Source organism: Ascaphus truei, chromosome 10, assembly GCF_040206685.1.
Source record: "Ascaphus truei isolate aAscTru1 chromosome 10, aAscTru1.hap1, whole genome shotgun sequence".
Lineage (NCBI taxonomy): Eukaryota > Metazoa > Chordata > Amphibia > Anura > Ascaphidae > Ascaphus > Ascaphus truei.
Window position 1 is genome coordinate 12553158 of NC_134492.1, and position 21700 is coordinate 12574857.

A 21700-nucleotide genomic window follows, 5' to 3' on the forward strand; every position below is an offset into this window, starting at 1 on the left:
AGATGAGGTTGAAAAAAAGACCTATGTCCATCAAGCTCAACATATGCTAAATTTATATGACCGACTAGCTGAGAGACCCGGCGTTGCCCGGGATGTAATGTTCCTGCTCTCCTCCCCTCTCTCTCTCTTCCCCTGTCTACCCCCTCTCTTCCCCTGTCTACCCCCTCTCTCTTCCCCTGTCTCCCCCCTCTCTGTTTGTCCCCCGTTCCCATCAATCCAGCTCCCCCCCCTTTACAGTTCGTGTGTCAGTCAGTTTGTTGTGTGTGTGCCCCCTTCCCCCCCCTCTGCTTTTTCCTCTGCCCTGTCACGAAGGGGGGGTGGGGGGTGGTTGTTGATACCTGCTCGCGCTCCCGGCTTCCCGGCCTGGCCGCTGGTCCGGGCGCGGGGGTCGATACCTGCTGGCGCCACCTCTGCCGCTGGGGGGGTGGTTGTGGGGTGGTGATAGCTGCTGATGCCACCCGGTTTCCTGGCCCGGCCGCGGGGGGGGGGAGGGGGATGATGAGGTACCTGGCAACGTGTGAGAGGCGGCGGTTACGGCTTCCCGGCCCGGCCGCGTGCGGGGGGATGATGAGGTACCTGGCAACGTGTGAGAGGTGGCGGCGTCGGTTACTCGGCGGGAGGCGGTGTGTCGAGAGGTGAGGTGGAGGAGGGGGGGCGTGGGGAATGTGGGGAGAGGTGAGGCTGTGGCGCCGAGGAGCGTGCGCCACTGGCCGTGGGTAGCGGTGCAGAGGCTGGGGTTTGCTGTGGGTGTGGGGGGGAATGTGGGGAGAGGAGAGGTGAGGCTGTGGCGCCGAGGAGCGGGCGGCGCTGGCCCCACGGTGCAGAGGCTGGGGTTTGCTGTGGGTGTGGGGGGGGGAATTTGGGGAGAGGTGAGGCTATGGCGCCGAGGAGCGTGCGCCGCTGGCCGTGGGTAGCGGTGCAGAGGCTGGGGTTTGCCGTGGGTGTGGGGGGGGGGGGAGTGAGGGAATGTGGGGAGAGGTGAGGCGGCGGCGGCACCGAGGAGCGGGCAGCGTGGGTGAGTGTGACCAATGAGGCGTGCGGTCGGGGCTGCTCCACGGACCAATCTGATTGGCCAGAGGGTGAGTGACAGACCAACTGACCAATCAGATTGGCCTTTGGGACAGACATACAACGTTTTGAAAAATATATAGATAGATACGTATCCTATATTTGTATTTGCAGTATTTTGATCCAGGAGAAGCAGGGCGGCAGAATTTGGGTGGCAGCAGATTTCTAACTCTGCAGGGGGATTTCCCTGGCAGGGAGAGAGCAGGGCAGCTTCCTCAATCCAGATTGGCTGCTGCTGGGTAAGGCAGCCAATCAGGAGGAGGTATGTGGAGCCAAGCAGAGGAGGAAACAGCATGGATCAGAGAGAGGTGAGGGTGTGTGTTCTGTCCCAGGAACAATGCGGTCAAGTGAGTTGATGCAGGCAACTTAACTCAATGCCATATAAGGAGACGCCTTCTTATTTACTGAAGTGTTTATTGGGGCACAAAACAAAAAGGGGAGGGAGTACTGAGGGAGGGGGTTGGGAACAATGGAAGGCAAGGGGGGCTAGTCATGGCAAATGGGATATTTAAATAACAGTAACTTTACCAAAAGAGCTGAGACCTGAGACCTGTGCAGCAGTGAGGCATGGACTGAAAATACAGGATATGGCATGGGTCACAGGGGAAATAGGAGTAGGACTGCACCAAATGACAAGGGGAGGAGGAGCAGTCCAAGTCACAGGGAAGGTTGCCAGGACAACTGGGGAGAAACCAGGAAATACTGTAACTGGAGGCGTGTGTGTGTGTGTGTGTGTGTCAGTCAGAGAGAATGAGAGAGGGAGAGTGACAAGGAGAGAGGGCGAGACGAGAATGACGGGGGAGAGAGGGGGGAATATGTATGAATGTTAGAAAAAATCTATTAGGTATGACATTTATATTTTTCAGTTAGATAGAATTAAAATCTGAAAGTTAATTGTGGGTGTGACGGAGGGGGGTGCGGAATCTGAAGGTTCGTCTAGGGCGCTAAATACCTTTGCACTGACCGGCCCTGAGAGTAAGGCATAAAAACACCAGTGAGACACGATATCTCAAAAGGGGAAAAATTCCTTCCTGACTCCGAATAATGGCAATGGGGTTCCCCCCTGGATCAACATCCTTCCCATGTTTACTTATTTAGTATATCCCTGAATACCTTTCCTTTCTAAAAAGATGTCTAACCTTTTGTTTTGTTTTTTAAAGATATCTATCGTATTTATCATCACAGTTTCCATGAGTAATGAATTCCCCATTTTAACTACCCTTACTGTAAAGAACTCTTTCCTTTATTGCTGGTGAAATCGTCTTTCCTGCAACCTTAAAGACGCAATACTACTTTCCTATTTTATTCCGCTTATGTATAAGAATAAGAATGTATAATTCTACATTATTCATTCAACTGGCAATCATTTGGTGCTCCTGTTATTCATCTGTACGTATCCTAATTGAGTGCCTAACACAGGCCTGCACATCATGCGGCCCGTCTGGCCTCTCTGTGCGGCCCGCGGTGACTCTGGCCGGGCGCCAGTTAATTAAATAAATGTAAAAAAAAAAAGTTTAAAAAAATGGCGGCGATTCATCCCTCCTCCCTCCCTCTCCCTCCCAGCCCCCAGGTTTTGCGGTGCGCGGGAGCAGCAGCAGCATGAGGAGGATGCGGCAGCCGTGTGGTTTTTTTTCTTCAATAGCAGGCTGCTGGGGAGGTCAGAGCATGCCGGGGGCGGGGCTTAGTACCGGGGAGAGAGGATGTGCTGAGCTGATCTAAGAGGTGTGTGTGTGTGTGTGTGTGTGTGTGTGTGTGTGTGTGTGTGTGTGTGTGTGTGTGTGTGTGTGTGTGTGTGTGTGTGTGTGTGTGTGTGTGTGTGTGTGTGAGAAAAACGGGCTGGGGGGGGGCTGGGCTGATGACATGTGAGGGGCAGGGGGGGGAAGTGATGTGAGGTGCAGGGGGGGGGGAAGTGAGTGATGTGAGTTGCAGGGGGAGGGTGTGATGTGAGTTGCAGGGGGAGGGTGTGATGTGAGTTGCAGGGGGGGAGAGTGTCATATTGAGGGGAGGGGGAAAGAGTGTCATATTGACGGGAGGGGGAGAGTGTCATATGGAGGGGAGGGGGAGAGTCATATTGAGGGGAGGGGGAGAGTGTCTCATATTGAGGGGAGGGGGAGAGTTTCATATTGAGGGGAGGGGAGAGAGTGTCATTAAGGGGAGAGGGAGAGTGTCATATTGAGGGAAGAGAGACATGGGGGCGATGCTGACTTGTGGGGGGGGGATGCTGACATGGAATGGGCTGGGGGGATGTGGAGGTGGGTATTGTATGTTTTATGTGGAGGGGGGTATTGTGTGTTTGATGTGGAGGGGGGTATTGTGTGGGTGAGGGGGAGAGATGGGGGTATGAGAGATAGATGGGGAGTATCGTAAAGATTGATAGTGAGGGGTTCTGGGGGAGATATGAGGATGATGATGATGAGAGGTGCTGGAGGAGAAATGATGATGATGATTTAACACGTGCGGCCCAAATTTTTTTTCCTTGGAGCAGTTCGGCCCTTCTCACTTTATGAGTTGGGCAGGCCTGGCCTAACATAATAGCTGCTTCAGTCAGTGTAACTCAGCAGCTACAATGTATCCTTAAATTACTACGGTAACTATCGATTGTTACAGTTTGCAGCTCATGCTGCTGGGAATATTGGCAACAAATTATCCCAAACAGGAAAGCGTTGCAAAGATCTTGCACTGCTGGGGAGGTGGGCTAAAACCTGCTATAGAAATCAAAGGATGCTTTAAAACTCATTAAAAATGGCATTAAGGGGAGGGCATAGGAAGGACTTTGCGCTGAACAGGCGCAGGGTCTGCTCTGCCCCACAAAAAAGGGATATATTTAGGCATAAATACCTCTCAAAAACACCAGTATCAACCGCAATTTTGGCGAAGGGGGGAGAAGATTAACCCCCGGATTGGCAGCCCGACTTGAGCTCCCCAGCACCCAGACCGCTGCTCAACAGGCCACGGGAGAATCAGCTACTGCCGAGATCCCCCAAAGCTCTCAAGATGGCCGCCGTCCGCGTGGGGCCGGCCAGATTCAAGCCCAGCAGTATAGCCTCATCCGGACGGAGAACACAGACGGGGACGGATGTCCCTGAGAAGGCAACGGAGTGTGGACGTGCTCCGGTGCAATCGAAGGCGAGAGAGGGGAACATTTCTATTAAAATGTAGTCTTGGGCTCTCTCAGCTTGTAATACTCCAAAACCAACCCTACTCCACGGCCAGAGGACAACCTGGCCGCCTCCCCCGGCCCATTTTCATATATCATGCTTTGGAATCTTATATGTTCCTTTCCACCACCCTGGTTCCCCTAGAGACAGATCCCATAATGTGCGAAGAGGCTGCCCCAGAACCCTCCCGCAAACCAAATTCTGATATGCATATGTAGAGTACTAAGTTTTTGAAGCTCCCCCCTGCCCAACTCCCTTTTATTTTATTTCCCCAACACCCCCCTCCCCCCCCACATCACCCACCCAACAATGTTATATTTCTGTATATCTCTGTCTTAATACCCAATAAAAAATTTAAGTTGGGGAAAAAATGGCATTAAGAGTTGAATAAAAACAAACAAAAAAAGTCACTATTATCTGATACTGCAGAACTGATTTTAAAAAACCCCACAAGATTTCACATGCTTTGCTGCTTTAAGTTAAGGTAAAGACCGCGTGTTTGTACTGCCCTTGGGATAAATAGTTCTTTTGAAAGCTCCTTGTATTGACCCGGAGTCAATAGTGCCCTGTAGCATTATGTTGCTAATGAAGGCTAAATCTACCTTGTAACTGGATGAAAGTACTGCCCATGTGAAAAACAAGTACTGTTGTGTGCTGAAGAGAGCATCAGGAAGAATGAGGAGGCATTTGAGAAACCAAGACTTGTTTTGCCCAATACCCTTCATAACGCTGGAGTGTAACCCAACTCACAAATCACTACATCAGAAATAAGTTATCCGTTATCCAGTGTTTTTTAACCCTATAATTATATTGTGACATTCTATGGAACTCCGACCCTCTCTAATAGTGTGTATGAGATCAGATGCATTGTAAGGAACCCCAACCCTCTCTAATAGCGCGCCTGAGATCAGATACATTGTAAGGAACCCCAACCCTCTCTAATAGCGTGTCTGAGATCAAATACATTGTAAGGAACCCCAACCCTCTCTAATAGCGCATCTGAGATCAGATGCATTGTAAATTCTTCTGTATTTGGTACAATTTTCAAATGACCTGTAAATTGCAGGGAACCCTTTAAGGACTCACTTGCTGAAAAACACTGTTCTATACTATGAAAGCAGGAAAGCAAACACCTGTAGATGGTATAGGGCAGAAGTGCACAAAGTGGGGGGCGCGGGAGAATTTCCAGGGGGGGCGCGGCGGCTACAGAGGTCTCACGCTCTCCCCCAAGGCATTTAAATTAAATGCCAGTGGGACCGCGCAAGGCCCCTGCAGCTTCTTCTAGCTGATCTTCAATGCCATGGTAACCGGCGTCAAATGCCGCAACGAGGTCATGTGACGTCACGTTGCCATGGCAACGTGACATTTGACGCCGGAAACGAGCAGGAGGGGGGGCGCATGCCGGGAGGTGAGCAGGCAGGGGGACGCAGGATCACAACTTTGCGCACCCCTGGAATAGAGTACACTCCTTTGACCACATTTTGTTTCTTATAAATTAACCGCTTTTAGCCTTTTTGAACATTGAAGACAAATGTTGCCAACATTTAAAATCTGACCTTGTTAAATGTCCCAGATGAGGAATGTCAGAGAAACAAATAAGGTGCTTTGTAGGCATGTGCTTATAGGCCTTCATCCGCTGGTTGTATGTTATTTCTTTCAAATAAATACATACATACAAAAAGAAAGGAGAAAAATACCATTCATTATAAACCTTTAATATATTTATATTTACACACACATTTGGAAATATTATCTTGGCAAAAAAAATAAAACCTTACATTCTGAACAGGGGAGATGCTTGGAAAGTGGTCGTTTTATACTTTTGTTGATTGATAATATTCAAACACATGCCAATTACCTAGTTAAAAGAAAGATTACTCATTAGTCCTAACAATAATAAATAAAGAAGTGGGCAACTACACGGCAATTTGAAATCGTGGTGAACAGCACATGGCTGCAAAATAAAACCACTTTGCAGATTAAAGGATAGCCTGGGGTGGGGGGGGGGGGGGTAAAAGGAAGGGCAGGAAGGTAATTCTCTCCCCCCACACCCCCTGGGCCAGTCAGATTGAAAAAAAATCAAGGGGCAAGCGGAGCAGTGTCGGTGTGCAGTGCACAGATTTGGCTAGCAGGTGGCACTGCAGAGCCCACATCAGCTTCCCCCCAGACTGGTGTGTGATGCAGGTGTGATGTATGTAATTGGAACAAATATAGTGCGTTTGTTCATGATGTGTGCATCTGGTGTGTATCTGGACTGCGTCTGTGGTATCTGTGCACACATATGTATATGGTGTGTGTGTCACCTGATTCTTGAGCTACAATTTGCCAGTCCCTGACTGTAGCTTCCCAATTAAAACATCATATACATTATGGGCTTGCAAACCTTGCAGAAAACACCTACTTTTCTGGAATCTTGAGGTAAAATGACTCCGTCATCCCAGAGCCTCGCAGATGAGTAGAATGCTGTACTTTCCTCCTTCAACCTAAGGAACACGGGCCTGTCATGTTCGATGCATAAATAAGGTATATCTCAGCACTCATTGTCTGGCAAAGGCTCAACACTCTTTCAAATGGCAACAAGTCAAGTAGAAGTTAACCCGCCGGCTCTAGGACACCTCATACCACAATAAAACTTTTTGGGGACCTGTCCCTTTGTAGGTGTGTCACTGTTTGTTGTCACTACCGGTGTTACCACCAAGTTCTGTATCCTTTTCTAAAATGTGCAGTCTGAGTAAGTACATTAAATGGAACATGTACAAGCATTCCGGCGATAGTAATGTACCTAATATGCAACAAATTGTTTCGCTAACTTTTGGTTTGTTCTTAGAGAAAGGCATGTTACTCCAAGCAGCTATTATTTACATGAAATGAAGTAATGTTTCTAACTGTGCCCCTGGAGGTTACCAGGGGTTTCCACAAGTAAACACATTACATTTTTTAACATACTATAATTTCCTGTATATTAACACTAGCTAAAGTGCCGGCTTCGCACGGGCTGCAGGACTCTGGGGTCATCTTTTCCATTGCAGACTTGAAACTGACTCAATGGATAATGGCGCCTCTTTATCTCGATCAATAATTCCACCTTCCAGTGAGTGAGGCTGCACCTCCAACCCCCACTCACGGAGACTCCCACCCCAACCCCCACTCACTGAGACTCCCACCCCAACCCCCACTCACTGAGACTCCCCAACCCCCACTCACCGAGACTCCCACCCCAACCCCCACTCACTGAGACTCCCACCCCAACCCCCACTCACTGAGACTCCCCAACCCCCACTCACCGAGACTCCCACCCCAAATCATAGTGACATCCACCCTCTTAACTGACACTCCCTCAGTGACCTCCCCCCCCCCCAGGGACACACACCCAATCAGTGACCTTCCTCACTTACACCCCCACCTCTCCCTCCCTCTTCGGCCTCGGTCCCGCTGCACTCGTTGGCGCGGGCGGCCATGTCGTGAGTTCCCCACCAGCAGGGGAATCCTCGCGAGCCGGTCCCGGTCCCCCCTGGCGGCACAGCTGACTACACGCTGTGGCGCGTCAGCCGCTAGGGGACACAAGAGAATGGTGTTTCCTAGCGTTGACGCGTCACGTGGTGTGGCTGTGAGCCAATGGGGAGAGGAGGCTTCGGGAGGAGGAGAGGCTTCGGGGAGGAGTGTGGAGTGAAAGCAGGTGAGTGCCTGTCTGTGTGTGTGTCTGAGTGTGTGCGTGCCTGTCTGTCTGTGTATGTGTGTGCCCGAGTGCCTGCCTCTGTCTGTGTGTGTGTATGAGTGCGTGAGTGCCTGCCTGCCTGTGTGTGTATGTGTCTGAGTGCGTGAGTGCCTGCCTCTGTCTGTGTGTGTGTGTGTGTGTATGAGTGCGTGAGTGAGTGCCTGGAGTCCGTGGAGGGAGGGGGGGGGAGAGTAGCGGGTCCCTCCGCTCAAGCCACGCCCCCCCTCCCTGTCAAGCCTCCCACTCCCGCCCACCTCCCACTCCGGCTCCCGCTCCCTACAGACCGCATATCGCGGTCTGTGTATCTCAGCGCACCGCCTGTCTGCAGTGCGGGTGCGCTGACTCTGGGAGCGGGGCCTTAGCCTAACACTCTTCCCTCCCTCTCTTTACACCCCCCCCTCTCTCCCTCTTTTACAGGATATTATTGATGGCTTCATGACTGGTAGGCTGGCGTTCCCCAGAGTGAGAGGAAAAGAAAGTATTTTAAGAGGTGTACTAGAACATCTGATGTGTGAACCAGTGTGTGTGTAACTCACGAGTAGCCCACATTAATGAGTACAAGTACAACTAATTAATGACCTTAATGTCCCTATTCCAAACCCCAGACATAAGTAGCCAATAAAGATGGATTTGTAGGGGTTTGCACTTGTATTGTACAAAAAGAAATACCTTACAGGTAATATAGTGAAACCATTTACATCATGGTATTCATACTTCTCCGATCTTGTCTTTAATTCCATTTCCTCTGCGGTGAGATCCTCACCCGTCTGTGTGTATGCTGATGCATTGCGGGGATCCACAAGGGCAACTCTTGCGTTCGGCCAAAGGAACAAGAAGTTTGGATCAAACGATCTCCCGCACTATATAATGAGAAATAAGAGACGCAAAATATAGACTTCTGTTTGTAAATGTAATGGTGAAAAGCAGGATGTACACCGGTCTGTGTGCTCACAAGTGATATTTGCTAAATGTAATGCACGTCCATCCAACAAGACTAAACTATCCTATGTACCTATAGCGACCGACTGTACAACAAACAAAAAGCTGAAGAGACCTTTAATGTGTTTCAGGCCTAAGCTGGGGTATTATATTTGTAATATTTGTAGCCCTGCATGGCGGCCGGCTTGATAGCGGGGCCACTGCACCGAGCCCTGCGCTCCCCCCCCACCCCCAAAAAAAACCATTGAAACTGATTGTGGGGGGCCTCTGTTAGCTCCGGCATCCTGCTCCTGATCTCCAGCATCTCCTCCTTGGGACGACACAGGTTCTAAACTCCAGTCCTCAAGATCTCCACCCCCCCCCCCCCCCAACAGGTCAGGTTTTAAGGATATCCCTGCTTCAGCACATGTGATTCAATCAGAAGCGCAGTCGAAGACTGACCCTCTGAGCCCCATGTGCTGAAGCAGGGATATCCTGAAAACCTGACCTTTTGTGGGGGATTGAGTTTGACCACCCCTGCCTTATAGCACCCTGCCCATGTCAGAGAATTGATAGAGATAAGGGGTGGGGGGCAGGGGGAAGAAGAGAGCTCTGTCTGTGCAAGCATTTACTGATCAAGCAATGAGAGGAATTAACCCCTCCCAAATATGACTAACCAAATATTTAAAAATACTTATAGGTGTCAAATTTGGGTAAAAATAAAAAGGTATTATTGATCATCTATGGGGAGACCCTTTAAACAGGTCACTGAATGTGTGTACTTTGGTCCTAAAAGGGATTGCCCCTTCAAGGTCATTCTCTGGTTCTGTATTTCTTAATGTTTATATATGATAGATAGATAGAATAGTAGAAGGGGTTAAATAATGGGTAACGGTGGGGTGCAGTCTGTCTAAACACAATAGGTATTATATATAGAACAAAGACACTCCATAGTGAAGGAAAAAGTCTAATTGTATCAGACTTTCTTGAGAAAAGCTCCCAAGGGAGCAGAAACCGAATACAATTAGCCTTTTTCCTTCACCATGGAGTCTCACCTGCCTTTTTGTTCAATATATAATACCTATTGTGTTTAGGCACAATGCACCCAACTTTTGGGCATTATTTAACCCCTTTTGTGATTGGTGTAAAAGAGACAGCAATGGAAACCTTGTCCATGTTATTTACATTACAACTCTAGCGACAAGTTCAGTCTTCAAAACTTCCTTTCGGCGCACCAAGCACGCCAAAGTCTTGGGTTTCAAATAATACTGCCTTTTAATCAGGATTATAATAGGATCAGAAAGAGAGGATGGGATTCCTACCATTGCAAAGCTTTCTCCTCCATAGCAGCCACCAATAATAAATGTAATTTTGGGCACAGAGGCACATGCAACAGCAGCAATCATAGAGGCGTGGGCTTTTAATCGTTTGGCGTGTTCTTCTGCCTGCAATTAATTGAAATTGAAGTTAAATATTTTGGCAGCGAGTAGCTTTTTTTTTTGCTATAAAAAGTACAAACAAGAGAGTGAGTTTGTGACTGAACTTCAAAGCAGCAGAATACAGATCTGACCTACAATATACAACATACAAATTCATAGTTACATAGTAGATGAGGTTGAAAAAAAGACATCCATCCATCAAGTTCAACCTATGCTAAATTTAGACGACAGATACTTTATCCTATAACTATACTTACAGTATATTGATCCAGAGGAAGGCAAACAGAAATCCCCAGTGAAATGTCATCCAATGATATCTCATAAGGGGGAAAATAAATTCCTTCCTGACTCCAAAAATTAGCAATCAGATTACTCCCTGGATCAACATCCTTCCCATGTTTACTTATTTGGTATATCCCTGTATACCGTTCCTTTCTAAAATGATGTTCAACTTTTTTTTTTTTAAAGATATTATTCTAATAATAATATGATATCTATTGTATCTGCCATCACAGTCTCCATGGGTAAGGAATGCCACACTGTAACTGCCCTTACTGTAAATAACCCTTTTCTTTATTGCTGGTGAAATCTCCTTTCCTCCAACCGTAAGGGATCCCCTGCAGTGAGCCAGGAAGCGAGGAGTCACCGGGGACAGCTAGGAAGCAGGTAAGGGGCTGGTGAGAGGTGCGCGCCCGCCAGCTGTAGCGAGGCCTAGCCTTATCTTTTTGTGGCTGAGAGAGAAGTTCCAATTATGAAGTGGTGTTTTTCCCCCTATGACGATGTGGAGAGGAGCGTATGAGGGCATCATGCCTGTAACAGGTCCTGCTCAGCACACCGTGACATCACACAGAGGAAACGAGCTAAAGGGAAGAATGTAACGTGTAAAATCGTTTAGGAATAATTATAGGTGCCAGGTTATTTTAAAGGCATCCATCACCCAGCTTCAGTCCCTGAAACACCACTCCAAAATGGGTTTCATGTGGTCCTTGGGGAGACCGCAGAGCCTCTAATACTAGCGAAAAGAACTTAGAATCTCCAGTATATGAGTTTAACTCAGTTATACAGTGATCAACGTTTCCGTGCTTAGCACACCTTCCTCGGTTACTGAATGCCGTCAGAAACACACGAGATGCCCGTGTCTGCCCATTTTCCCATTTGCTGTAAGATCCTATTTGATAGGATAGCCTGATATTTACCCCAAACATGTGTGAATTCTCTTACTGTGGTGGTCTTAACTCAAGACCTCCCCACAACAGGTCATGTTTTAAGGATATCCCTGCTTCAGCACTGATTGAGCCACCTGTGCTGAAGCAGGGACTGATTGAACCGTCTGTGCTGACGCAGGGATAAACCTGACCTGTTGATGGGACTTGGGGACTGGCGTTGAGTACCCCTGCCTTAGAGTGCATCTCACCACCCCAACATTGCGAGTCTCTACTACAGACAGTCCTAGCGAGGGGACCTTCTGATAAACTAGCTGAACTGTAAATTGGTTCTCTACCAGTTTTACCTTCAAGATATTTGTTGCCGCCAATTCCCGAGAAGCCGTATTCTGAAGAAACAGGAGCGGAATGCCACGCTGGTTACAAATCTGCACAAAATGGCTTCCCTTTAGTGCGGCATCATGGGTCAGCTCTCCATTATTAGCTGCAATTCCGAGCAAATGTCTGACAAGAAAGAAACACAGCTTCATTGGCATTTGTGTTAGATTGTCTCATCTGTTCTGTTTCCTTCATGCGCCCCCTGTCTCCTCTCTGGCTCGCCCCTCCACCCCCCACGGCTCTGGCGTCTGGTTAATGATACCTTCAGGGAAGCGCGGGGCCTCTGTAACAGTCGCCCCCCCCCCTCAAAAAATCTCGCACCCCCCCCACTTGTGCACCCCTGCCATAGAATACCAAGCCAATGGGAACCTAAACAATACCTAAAGAAAAGAACCGCCAATACATTTCCGTTTTTCTATAACATTTTCCTCAAAAACCTTTAAAGCTGCAGACCCAGCAATATCCTACGTGTTGTTTTTATAAATCAGTTCTGTACTATGAGAAAATACTTAAAATAAATGTTTTATGTATTCTAATGTAACAAGCATTTTTTGTTTCTATAGTAACCATTTACAAAGTCACATCCCCTTCCTCTTCTGAAACAGGCTCTGGCACACCCCTTTTGAGCCCTGCCCTCTCTCTAGCAGTGCACCAATCGTATCTAGTGATTGCCTGGTCACATGATCTTCCCCACAGAACTTTGCATTTTGGTCCTCTTCTGCTGCACTGACGGCCATTTGCTGAACCCCCGAGACGAATCTTCGCCGATCGATCGGCAACTTAACTAATTACTTATCATTGTGTGGATTGTATTGATGCGCATATTAAAGTGGGAAAAAACATCACATAAAAAAAAATGGCAGCTTGAACTGCGGCTTTAAGGGAAATATATTACCACAGAAACTCCACCAGCACACACTGTCTCACTGGGCACAATTTTGCCGCAATGAAAGGCGGGAGGGATTTTATCTGCCAACTGAGTGACTGTAGTGGCTGAAAAGTGTTCTGCTCATCAGTGAATCCGATCCTGACCTTTCCCCTAAGAGTACAATTATAGAGGGGTCACCTGATTCTGAGAGTGGAATGGAATGAAGTGTTATGCGTGCTGTCTGTCAAGCAAGTAACACACAGATTCCAAGTCACAAGGAGTTCATTATATAGCGAGGTTATTGAATATACTGTATTCTACTTGGACCTAGTAGGTGTCAGACTTTTACCCCTGTACCTGATCAAACACAGCAGACATTTCAGCTCTGTCCCATGCCCCTGAGAATTCCACCTTTAAATTCCAAAAAGGGCTATCTGTCGCCCATATAAACATCCGGAGCCTGCTGCCCAAACTGGACGAACTAAGGGCATGCTGCCTTATGCATAAACCCAAAGCCATCGTTCTTACAGAAACATGGCTATCCCCTAAAACCCCTGATTCAAATATCGCCATTCAGGGATACTCCATTTCTAGGAGAGATAGGTCAAAGAGAGGAGGTGGGGTGTTATTTTATATTGCAGACACATTACAATTTACACTGTTAAATTGTCCCCCAAGCCCACCCTCTTTTGAAATTCTAGTTGGCAAAATCTGCCTCCCCTTTTCTAAGCCCATCTTGCTTGCTGGCATCTACCGCCCCCCGAAAGCCCCTCTACAATCCTTCACTGATATCACCCAATTTCTTGGCTCCATTTCCTCTCTGAATGAGAAGAGTGAGCTGCTAGTTCTTGGGGATTTCAACTTCAATTGGCTTGACCCTAAAAACCACAAAATCCAGATACAACTCAAGTCACTTAACCTATCGCAACTCATTTCCCAACCCACACGAATAAACCTGAAATTGCATAACCATTCCTTGCTAGACTGGATTCTCTCCTCAAACCCCTGCAGAATCCAATCCTCTGTCATCCTTCCGGACATTTTCAGTGACCATGCAATAGTGTACTGTGTAAGGAAAATTAAACCGCCCCATTCAAGCCCTAAAGTTCTCCTCACTAGAACATTTAAAAACTTTAACCCACAACAGTTTCTGGATGACCTTACCAACTGCCCATGGCACAGAATCGATTTAATTCCCGACCCTGATTCTGCGCTCTACTATTTCCAATCTGAGTTCTTAAAACTCATACTGCGATACCCATGCTCCACTACGCAAAATAAGGGTACGGGGGGCCCACCTTCCATGGGTTACACCTGACCTTATAGCACTCTACCAGTTCAGGGATGCCTTGTGGAAAAGCCACAAAATAACTGGCACCACCAAGGATCTCAATCACTACAGATGCATGCGGAACATGTGCACAAGGCAAACAAGGCATGCAAAAGCCCAATATTACTCTGACAATCTCCACCAGAATACATCAAACCCAGCTAACTTCTGGAAGGTTATCAACAATATATTCCAGCCTCCTAACCATCAACAACCAAGTAATATCACTAAGGGGGATATTACTCTGACAAACCCCACTGGCATTGCAAATGCATTCAATGATTACTTTGTGGGGTGTGCCACTAACTTATTAGCGAAACGCAGCCCAAACCACAAACCTGAATCTCGTCCTGGGAGTGCCCCTATAGTCCCACCCCCTCCCAATACTCCCCACAATTTTCAATTTGGCCCAGTATCTGAAGAGGAGATTATACAAGCGCTCCTCAAACTAAAACTAAGCAGCCAATGTGGACCCGACTTACTACAATCTAGGTTCCTACGACTTGGTGCCCCAGCCATTGCCAAACCAATTGCGTCCATAGTCAACTCTATCCTGTCTGCAGGCCATATCCCTAAGACCTGGAAAACTGCCAGAGTTGTCCCAATCTTCAAAAGTGGGGACAAAAACACTGTCTCAAACTACAGGCTAATCTCACTTCTCCCAATTCTATCCAGTCATGGAAAAATGTGTCCACTCCCAATTAAGCGATTTCTATACCAAGACAAATTTCCCTAGCCAATTCCAATCTGGCTTTCGTCCCAAACACTCCACCGTAACTACCCTGCTAAAAGTTTGCAATGGAATCCAGTGTGGAATGGAACGGGGACAACTCACTGGTGCAGTATTCCTAGATTTTTCAAAGGCTTTTGACACAGTTGATCATGCTATCCTGCTTAACAAACTCCAGAGCTCTGGAATAGGGAAGCATGCTTTAAACTGGTTTCAGTCCTACCTATCAGGAAGATCCCAACATGTGTCCATCTCAGGCTCTAACTCCAACCCCCTGGATATCACCGGTGGTGTCCCGCAAGGCTCTGTTCTGGGGCCCCTACTCTTCTCCGTGTTCATTAATGATCTTCCCACAGCTTGTAAGGAAGCCTCAATACACATGTATGCAGATGACACAATCCTATATGCACACAGCCATAGCCTCTCTGACCTTCAACACATACTTCAGTCTGACTTTTTGAGACTCGAAAACTGGATTTCCCAAAACAAACTATTTTTAAACACTGACAAGACTGTAACAATGGTATTTGGGACCAAGACTAAATTTGTAAAGCTTCCAGTGACTGAGCTCCTGATTAGAACCAACGCTAACACCACCCTAACACCTGTCACTAGTTTAAATACCTGGGCTTATGGTTCGACTCCCACTTAACATTCGGGATGTACATTGATACCCTGACAACCAAGACCTATGCCAAACTAGGGGTACTTTACAGGAACAAATCCTCCCTAAGTCTCCTGGTCAGAAAGCGTATCGCACAGCAGATGCTAATGCCAATTATTGACTATGGAGACATAGTATATGGCTCGGCTCCTCAAACCCACCTTAGCAAACTTGACACCCTCTACAATTCAATTTGTCGTTTTGTTCTCCAATGCAACTACAACACACATCACTGCGAAATGCTCAAAGAACTAGATTGGTCAACACTAGAGTCTAGGCGCAAAGTTCACCTTTCCTGTCTTGCCTTTAAATTCTTCATGGGCAAGCTACCCAGCTACCTGAATAAGCTCCTCACCCCTACCACTTGCAGCACTTATCATCTGAGATCAGACTCCAAAAGACTGTTCATGGTCCCAAGGCTCAACAAAGTATCCGGACGTTCCTCCTTCTCCTACCGTGCACCCCAAAACTGGAACAACCTACCAGAGACTCTCACATCCACCACCAGTTTAAGTTCTTTCAAATCTAAGGCTGTCTCACATTTTAACCTGGTCTGTAACTGTTTCATACGCTCATAATATATATTTTCTTTAACTGTGCACGCAATGTCTTGTATATAATGTATACCCTGTTCATTTATGTAACTGTACTTGTAACCATGTATTATTTGTTTTACTCTGTGCCCAGGACATACTTGAAAACGAGAGGTAACGCTCAATGTATTACTTCCTGGTAAAATATTTTATAAATAAATAAATAAAGAATTCTTCTGCAACAAGCGTGTTACATCTGTGGTGTTAACCCAAAAAGTTAATAAAACCTATAAAGCGGATGTCTATATGCTTTTGTGGCCAACTCCAGTACTAAAGAGTTACCAACAGGTCTAGTTTTTAGGATACCCATGCTTCAGCACAGTTGGCTCAATCAGTGGCTCAGTCAATCATTGTCTTTGACTGAGCCACCTGTGCTGAAGCAGGGATAGCCTGAAAACCTGACCTGTTGGTAGCTCTTCCGGACTGGAGTTGCCTACCCTCGGTCTATAGACTTCTTTGGCACTAAAGGAGTTCATCTAATTTATTTTAGCAATTTTAAATAAGTTCCCCGGCATTTTCTCATGCGTTTCCATATTTTTCTTAGCGTCAAAAAATGACTAGAAATGAACAATTAAAAAGTAGACTGAAAACTGATAAGGGCAGACATATATACTACTTGATGTGGGATTATATTCATCATGTAAAGGTTTCGGAACATTTTGAACATACCCTCGAACAGAAGCGAATCCAGTAACCAATGTTGTTCCGTAGTCGGCTTTGAATTCCAGGAATCTGCTGCCATCCACCAGGCGGCTAAGAATCTGCAAATATACCAGTCCTGTTTTATACAGAGAACAACACATATACCCCAGTAGCACTGGAGGTTTAACATGCGTTTGATATCCCTAAAATGATATTCAAGTTATTATGTATTTATGACAAAATGATGATGCTCGGGTTTTATGATTATTAAAGTGGTAGGAATACTTCTAACATTTCCATGTCTTTTATAATAAAGGGATCACACTTCCACAGTGCAGTGATATAGATAGATCGCTACATATATACATACATACATACATTCATTATATCATATTATATAAATTACAGTGATTTTTAACCGGTGTTTCATGAAACATTCCCAGGGGTTCTATTTAAAAACAAAAGTGGTAATGACAGATATTTTATTATACTTATAAATGTAATGTTTAGACGAGATTTAATGTTATTTTGTAATAGTATATGCAAAATAGAAAAATGCTAGTTTATAAATAAAAAAACCACACTCCCATTTTACAGTGATAGAAGTTTTCGGTGCATATTATAAGGAAGCCGGGGTTTCCCTGGAATTACAATACATTCCTAAAGGGTTCTGCAGTTAGTAAAAGGTGAAAACCTCTGATATAATAAATTCAGGGGGTGAGAGCTCCCTCGGTTTTCTCCTCCGGCTGCCGGGGGCCTCTGTGCTCTGCTGTGGCCCCAGCTCTCCTCAGCTGTAGGGCTCTCTCATGACATCACCCTCCCTCTGCACCAGTGCACCCAGAAGTCTGGCTCAAACTTCCGCACCCGCCCGCGGAGCACCAGCTCCCCTCCGCCTGGGACCGGAAGCCTCGCCATACGGTAACATTCTTCAGGGGGCAATTGAGTGAGAGAGAGGGGTGGGGAAGGGAATTGAGTGAGAGAGAGAGAGGGGTGGGGAGGGGAATTCAGTGAGAGAATTGAGTATGAGAGGGGGGGGGAAATTGAGTGAGAGGAGGTTAGGGGGAGGAATTGAGTGTGAGAGGAGGGAGGAGTGGAACTGCATGAGGAGGAGGGAGTTGGGGGGGTATTGAGTTAGAGACGAGGGGGGGAATTGAGTGAGATAGGAGGGGCAGTAGAACAGTGGCCCACTGAAAAAAATTGTGCCCATTTATTGGCACGCCTGACAAAAAGTCGGCCACCCCTATAATAAATAGTACCACCGTCCTTAGGATTTCAGTGTCCAAGTACTGTATACACTTTTGTTCTGTATAATGCAAGTGATCCAAACACACGCTCTTACCAGTTTAATGTTGAGCGTGCAGTTGTAGTCTCGAGGTGCAAGACCCACAAGCTCATCCGCATCATATAAGGGGTCGTCATACTCTGCGGGTTCTTCAGGCAGAACCTCAAAGTTTAAGGTTGAAATAATACGTCGGGCGCACACGTATGCGTCTGCTTCTGAAGACGCAAAATGATCCACACACCCACTGACTCTGAGGAAGAGGTGGCACACGTGACACACGTGGCACACGCGGCACGGAGGCAAAGTGAGCAAGGAATATCATCATTTCTGGAGAGGTATGGCAGGAAATGTGCAGTAATGGGTTGTGTTTCTGCCCCGCAGCAAAGGTGGGGGAGGCTTATTAATGAAAACATTGCCAGATGATATACAATATTAGAATATATCGATGCAGCTGCCGGTAAAGTGCAGTGTGCAGCCGTGCAGACTTTCACACTAAAAACGAGCCGGCATTTATCTTCATCCCCGAAAAGGAGACAAATTAGCAGAAAGAAAATTCATTTTTCCTGGACAATGCATTTACAGAGCCAACTGCTTTTTAAGAAGAAAGCAAAGTTATTTTAACAACATTTCTAAAATGTTTATGGATTACATCAGGGGCGGCCAACTCCAGTCCTCAAGGGCCACCAACATGTCAGGTTTTAAAGATATCCCTGCTTCAGCACAGGTGGCTCAATCAGTGGCTCAGTCGTTGACTGAGCCATGTGTGCTGAAGCTGGGATATCCTGAAAACCTGACCTGTTGGTGGTGCTTGAGGGCTGGAATTAGTTACCCTGGGTATACAGTATATTAGAAGGAGTTACAAACAGATTAAATAGATAATAGCAGTTTAAGATGGTAAATAAAACAGTACCGGTGCGAATTACCAGCAAATTGCCATGGTACTTTGAGCCCTGTTCCTATTTCTTGCTGTATCACTCAAACTGTGAGATACAATTATTCCCCATTCCAGTGAAGAAAAATGTCAGCGAGTTACCTGGAATGCAGCTTTGCTCCTCCCAGCTCCTCTGAGGAGACATCCTCGCCTGTGGCAGCTTTAACCAATGGTGGTCCAGCCAAAAATATACTTCCAATCTTGTCTACGATAACAGTCTCTTCGGCCATAGTAGGAATATAGGCTCCACCAGCCGTACACGACCCGCACACAACAGCCACCTGGTTTATGTTTATATATTGTACATTCATCAGGGTGGATTATTCATACAAAGTCTGTAACCAACCCTACTGCGCTCCAAATGTGATCTCCTCAACTTTGCTTTATAACAGCAGTTACCGCTACTGGAACCCAGCATTAGGGAAGTGGGCAAATTATATATAAGTGGCCGAGAAGGTGTCTGTGCTGGTATAAATTGGACACACATAAAAAGATCTTAATTTAATCTGACATTCTCCTCGGGCAATGTGACAGAAAATGTCAGGGAGTGGCAATATAGTGGGGTTGTAAACAGATTTGGGGTTCAAAGCAACTTTACTATAATAATCCCCAGGAAGAAAAGATACACACAGGGGGGGTGGCTTCAGGATGTAGAATTTGGACAGTCACTAACTCCTCTTGCTGGCCCTTCCGACAGCGTAAGGGTGAAAGGGGCGTTACCTCAACATTTTTTGGGGGTCGTTTTTAATAAATACAGCAGTTCTATACCTTTTAAGGCAGTGCCATTAATCAAGTTGACAATCGATCCGGTCTTCCGTTATCGATTGACCAAGCTCCTGCTTCCCCGGGCACCCAATATGGCCGCCTATTTCACAACAGGAAGTGCTGTGCTTTTCTAAGTAGTTGCTATAGAAACCAAAGGGAGCTTAATGCATTAAAACTCATTCAAAGGAACATAAAAGAGTGAAAGGAATATAAAAAAAAAACATGCAGTAAGGTTTATAACACTACATAACTCAGTGGTTGTGAACTCCAGTCCTCAAGGCAAGAGCCCCCAACAGGTCAGGTTTGCAGGATATCCCTGCTTCAGCACAGGTGGCTCAATCAGTCCCTGCTTCAGCACATGTGACTCAATCAGTACCTGCTTTAGCACAGGTGGCTCAATCAGAGGCTCAGTCTTCGGCTGAACCACCTCTGCTGAAGCTGGGATATCCTTAAAACCTGACCTGTTGGGGCGGCTTGAGGACTGAAGTTGAGAACCTCTGACATAACAGATTTAAAAAAACACATATAGGATTTTGAAGGTAATTCTCCTTTAAGGTGCAATTACCATTGTATTTATGTTCTTTACAAATTGGAACCGTTGTGTTCTGATCTATGATACTGTATAACTGTTATTACTCTCGTCAACCCCCAGTTCCGGAGATCTGAATGTTACAATGTCTACTCTCCTTGGAATAGAACAAACTTCGGTTCTTTTTGCAGGAAAGACCCATATTAGTGCTGGCTTCACTGGGACGCATTAGTTCCTCAAAGAAAGATGTGGAAACCTACAGTAACATTGTAAAGGATTTACAAGGAAGCGGACTACACCCAACTTTGATAACAAAGGAGTGCACATATTCAATTATTTGGGAGCCCATATTTAGGGCTATTTTACTAAAGCGGTACTGCTCCATATAACACTATCCATCGCCAGAAGATACCTTATAACCCATTCACTTGAATGAGCCATACGGTGTCTTCTGGCGTAGCAGCACTTAGCAAATATGGCCCTATAAGTTCTGGGCAATGTCTCTTCATCAAGGTGTTTCTAAGTCTGGAAGTAGTTTCCATGTGTTTTATTAGAATGAAATAACGGAAAAGAAAAACAGCACTGTCCCACATGAACCCCAATATATGTTAGTGTAACGTGACATACTTGTGTATTCCAGGAAATGTACCTGAGGAATTTTCATAGCGGACATCATGGCTTCATTATAGAATGTTCTCCCACCATGATTCCGGTCAGGGAACAGCTCTGCCTGTTAAGGCAACACGTAAAATCACATGAACATGTTACAGTATCAATGAAAGAATATACATATAAAAAGGGGGGTCTTTGGCGATCATTATTACCTGAAGAGGTAAGAAACCCCCTCCGCTATCGACGAGGTACACAGCCGGAAGTCTGTTCTGTATGGCTATGTCTTGAGCTCTCAGCTGTTTCTTCACTGTAATTGGATACGCAGTTCCACCTTTCACTGTTGCGTCATTGGCAATAAACACACACCAAACGCCACAGATCTTTCCCACCCCTACAAGAAATCCACATTAAAAACATAGTAGATTGGAGTTGAAAAAAAAAGATCTAAAACATCTGGGACAGGCAGAATAGCTTCGGTAAAAATGAATACGCTACCCAGGATGCTGTATTTATTTCAGGTACCACTCGGTACGGTCCCACAAAAAGATATTAAAGAGATAGAAAAAGAAATAACAAAGAAAGCCAAGAATAAAGAAAAGCATTATGGGGACACCAACAATACTAGGAGGTATGTCTCAACCAGATTTAAGGAAATACTATGAAGCAGCTAGGATAAGTCCCCTGATATACTGGTCAATGGAGGAGGGAGTGAGGCCATGGGTGGACAGAGAAAGAGCAGAGGCTCAGATGAAGGATATGGCGACGCTACTATGCTTAAAAAATGGAAACGTGGCCTGAATGTATCAGGGCACAACCGGTGATTTTGCATTCACTAAAATGATGGGATTAAGTCTGTAGGGCTAAATCTGTTTCATCTATCCCCTCACCTTTGACCCCAATTCTGTCTAACCCAGG

The 21700-nt window shown here is 46.2% G+C and overlaps 1 protein-coding gene across 7 annotated transcripts in view; it reads right to left on the bottom strand.

Moving 5' to 3' along the window:
* LOC142503520 (biotin-dependent 3-methylcrotonyl-coenzyme A carboxylase beta1 subunit-like) overlaps nt 1-21700 on the bottom strand; it is a 66265-nt gene that overhangs the window by 23793 nt on the left and 20772 nt on the right. For 3 of the 7 annotated variants that reach the window (XM_075615845.1, XM_075615850.1, XM_075615851.1), the window contains exons 3-13: nt 20998-21176; nt 20823-20903; nt 18982-19160; nt 18006-18198; nt 16694-16785; nt 11809-11965; nt 10182-10304; nt 8611-8801; nt 6628-6709; nt 6005-6084; nt 5783-5879 (exon numbers count right to left, since the gene is read on the bottom strand). In XM_075615845.1, coding sequence (XP_075471960.1) covers nt 5846-5879; nt 6005-6084; nt 6628-6709; nt 8611-8801; nt 10182-10304; nt 11809-11965; nt 16694-16785; nt 18006-18198; nt 18982-19160; nt 20823-20903; nt 20998-21176 — 1391 coding nt within the window. In that variant the 3' untranslated portion in view covers nt 5783-5845. Of the gene's footprint in view, nt 1-5782; nt 5880-5920; nt 6085-6627; nt 6725-8610; nt 8802-10181; nt 10305-11808; nt 11966-16693; nt 16786-18005; nt 18199-18981; nt 19161-20822; nt 20904-20997; nt 21177-21700 lie in introns of those variants that run through there. The other 4 variants (XM_075615847.1, XM_075615848.1, XM_075615846.1 and 1 more) reach the window with 4 other exon arrangements.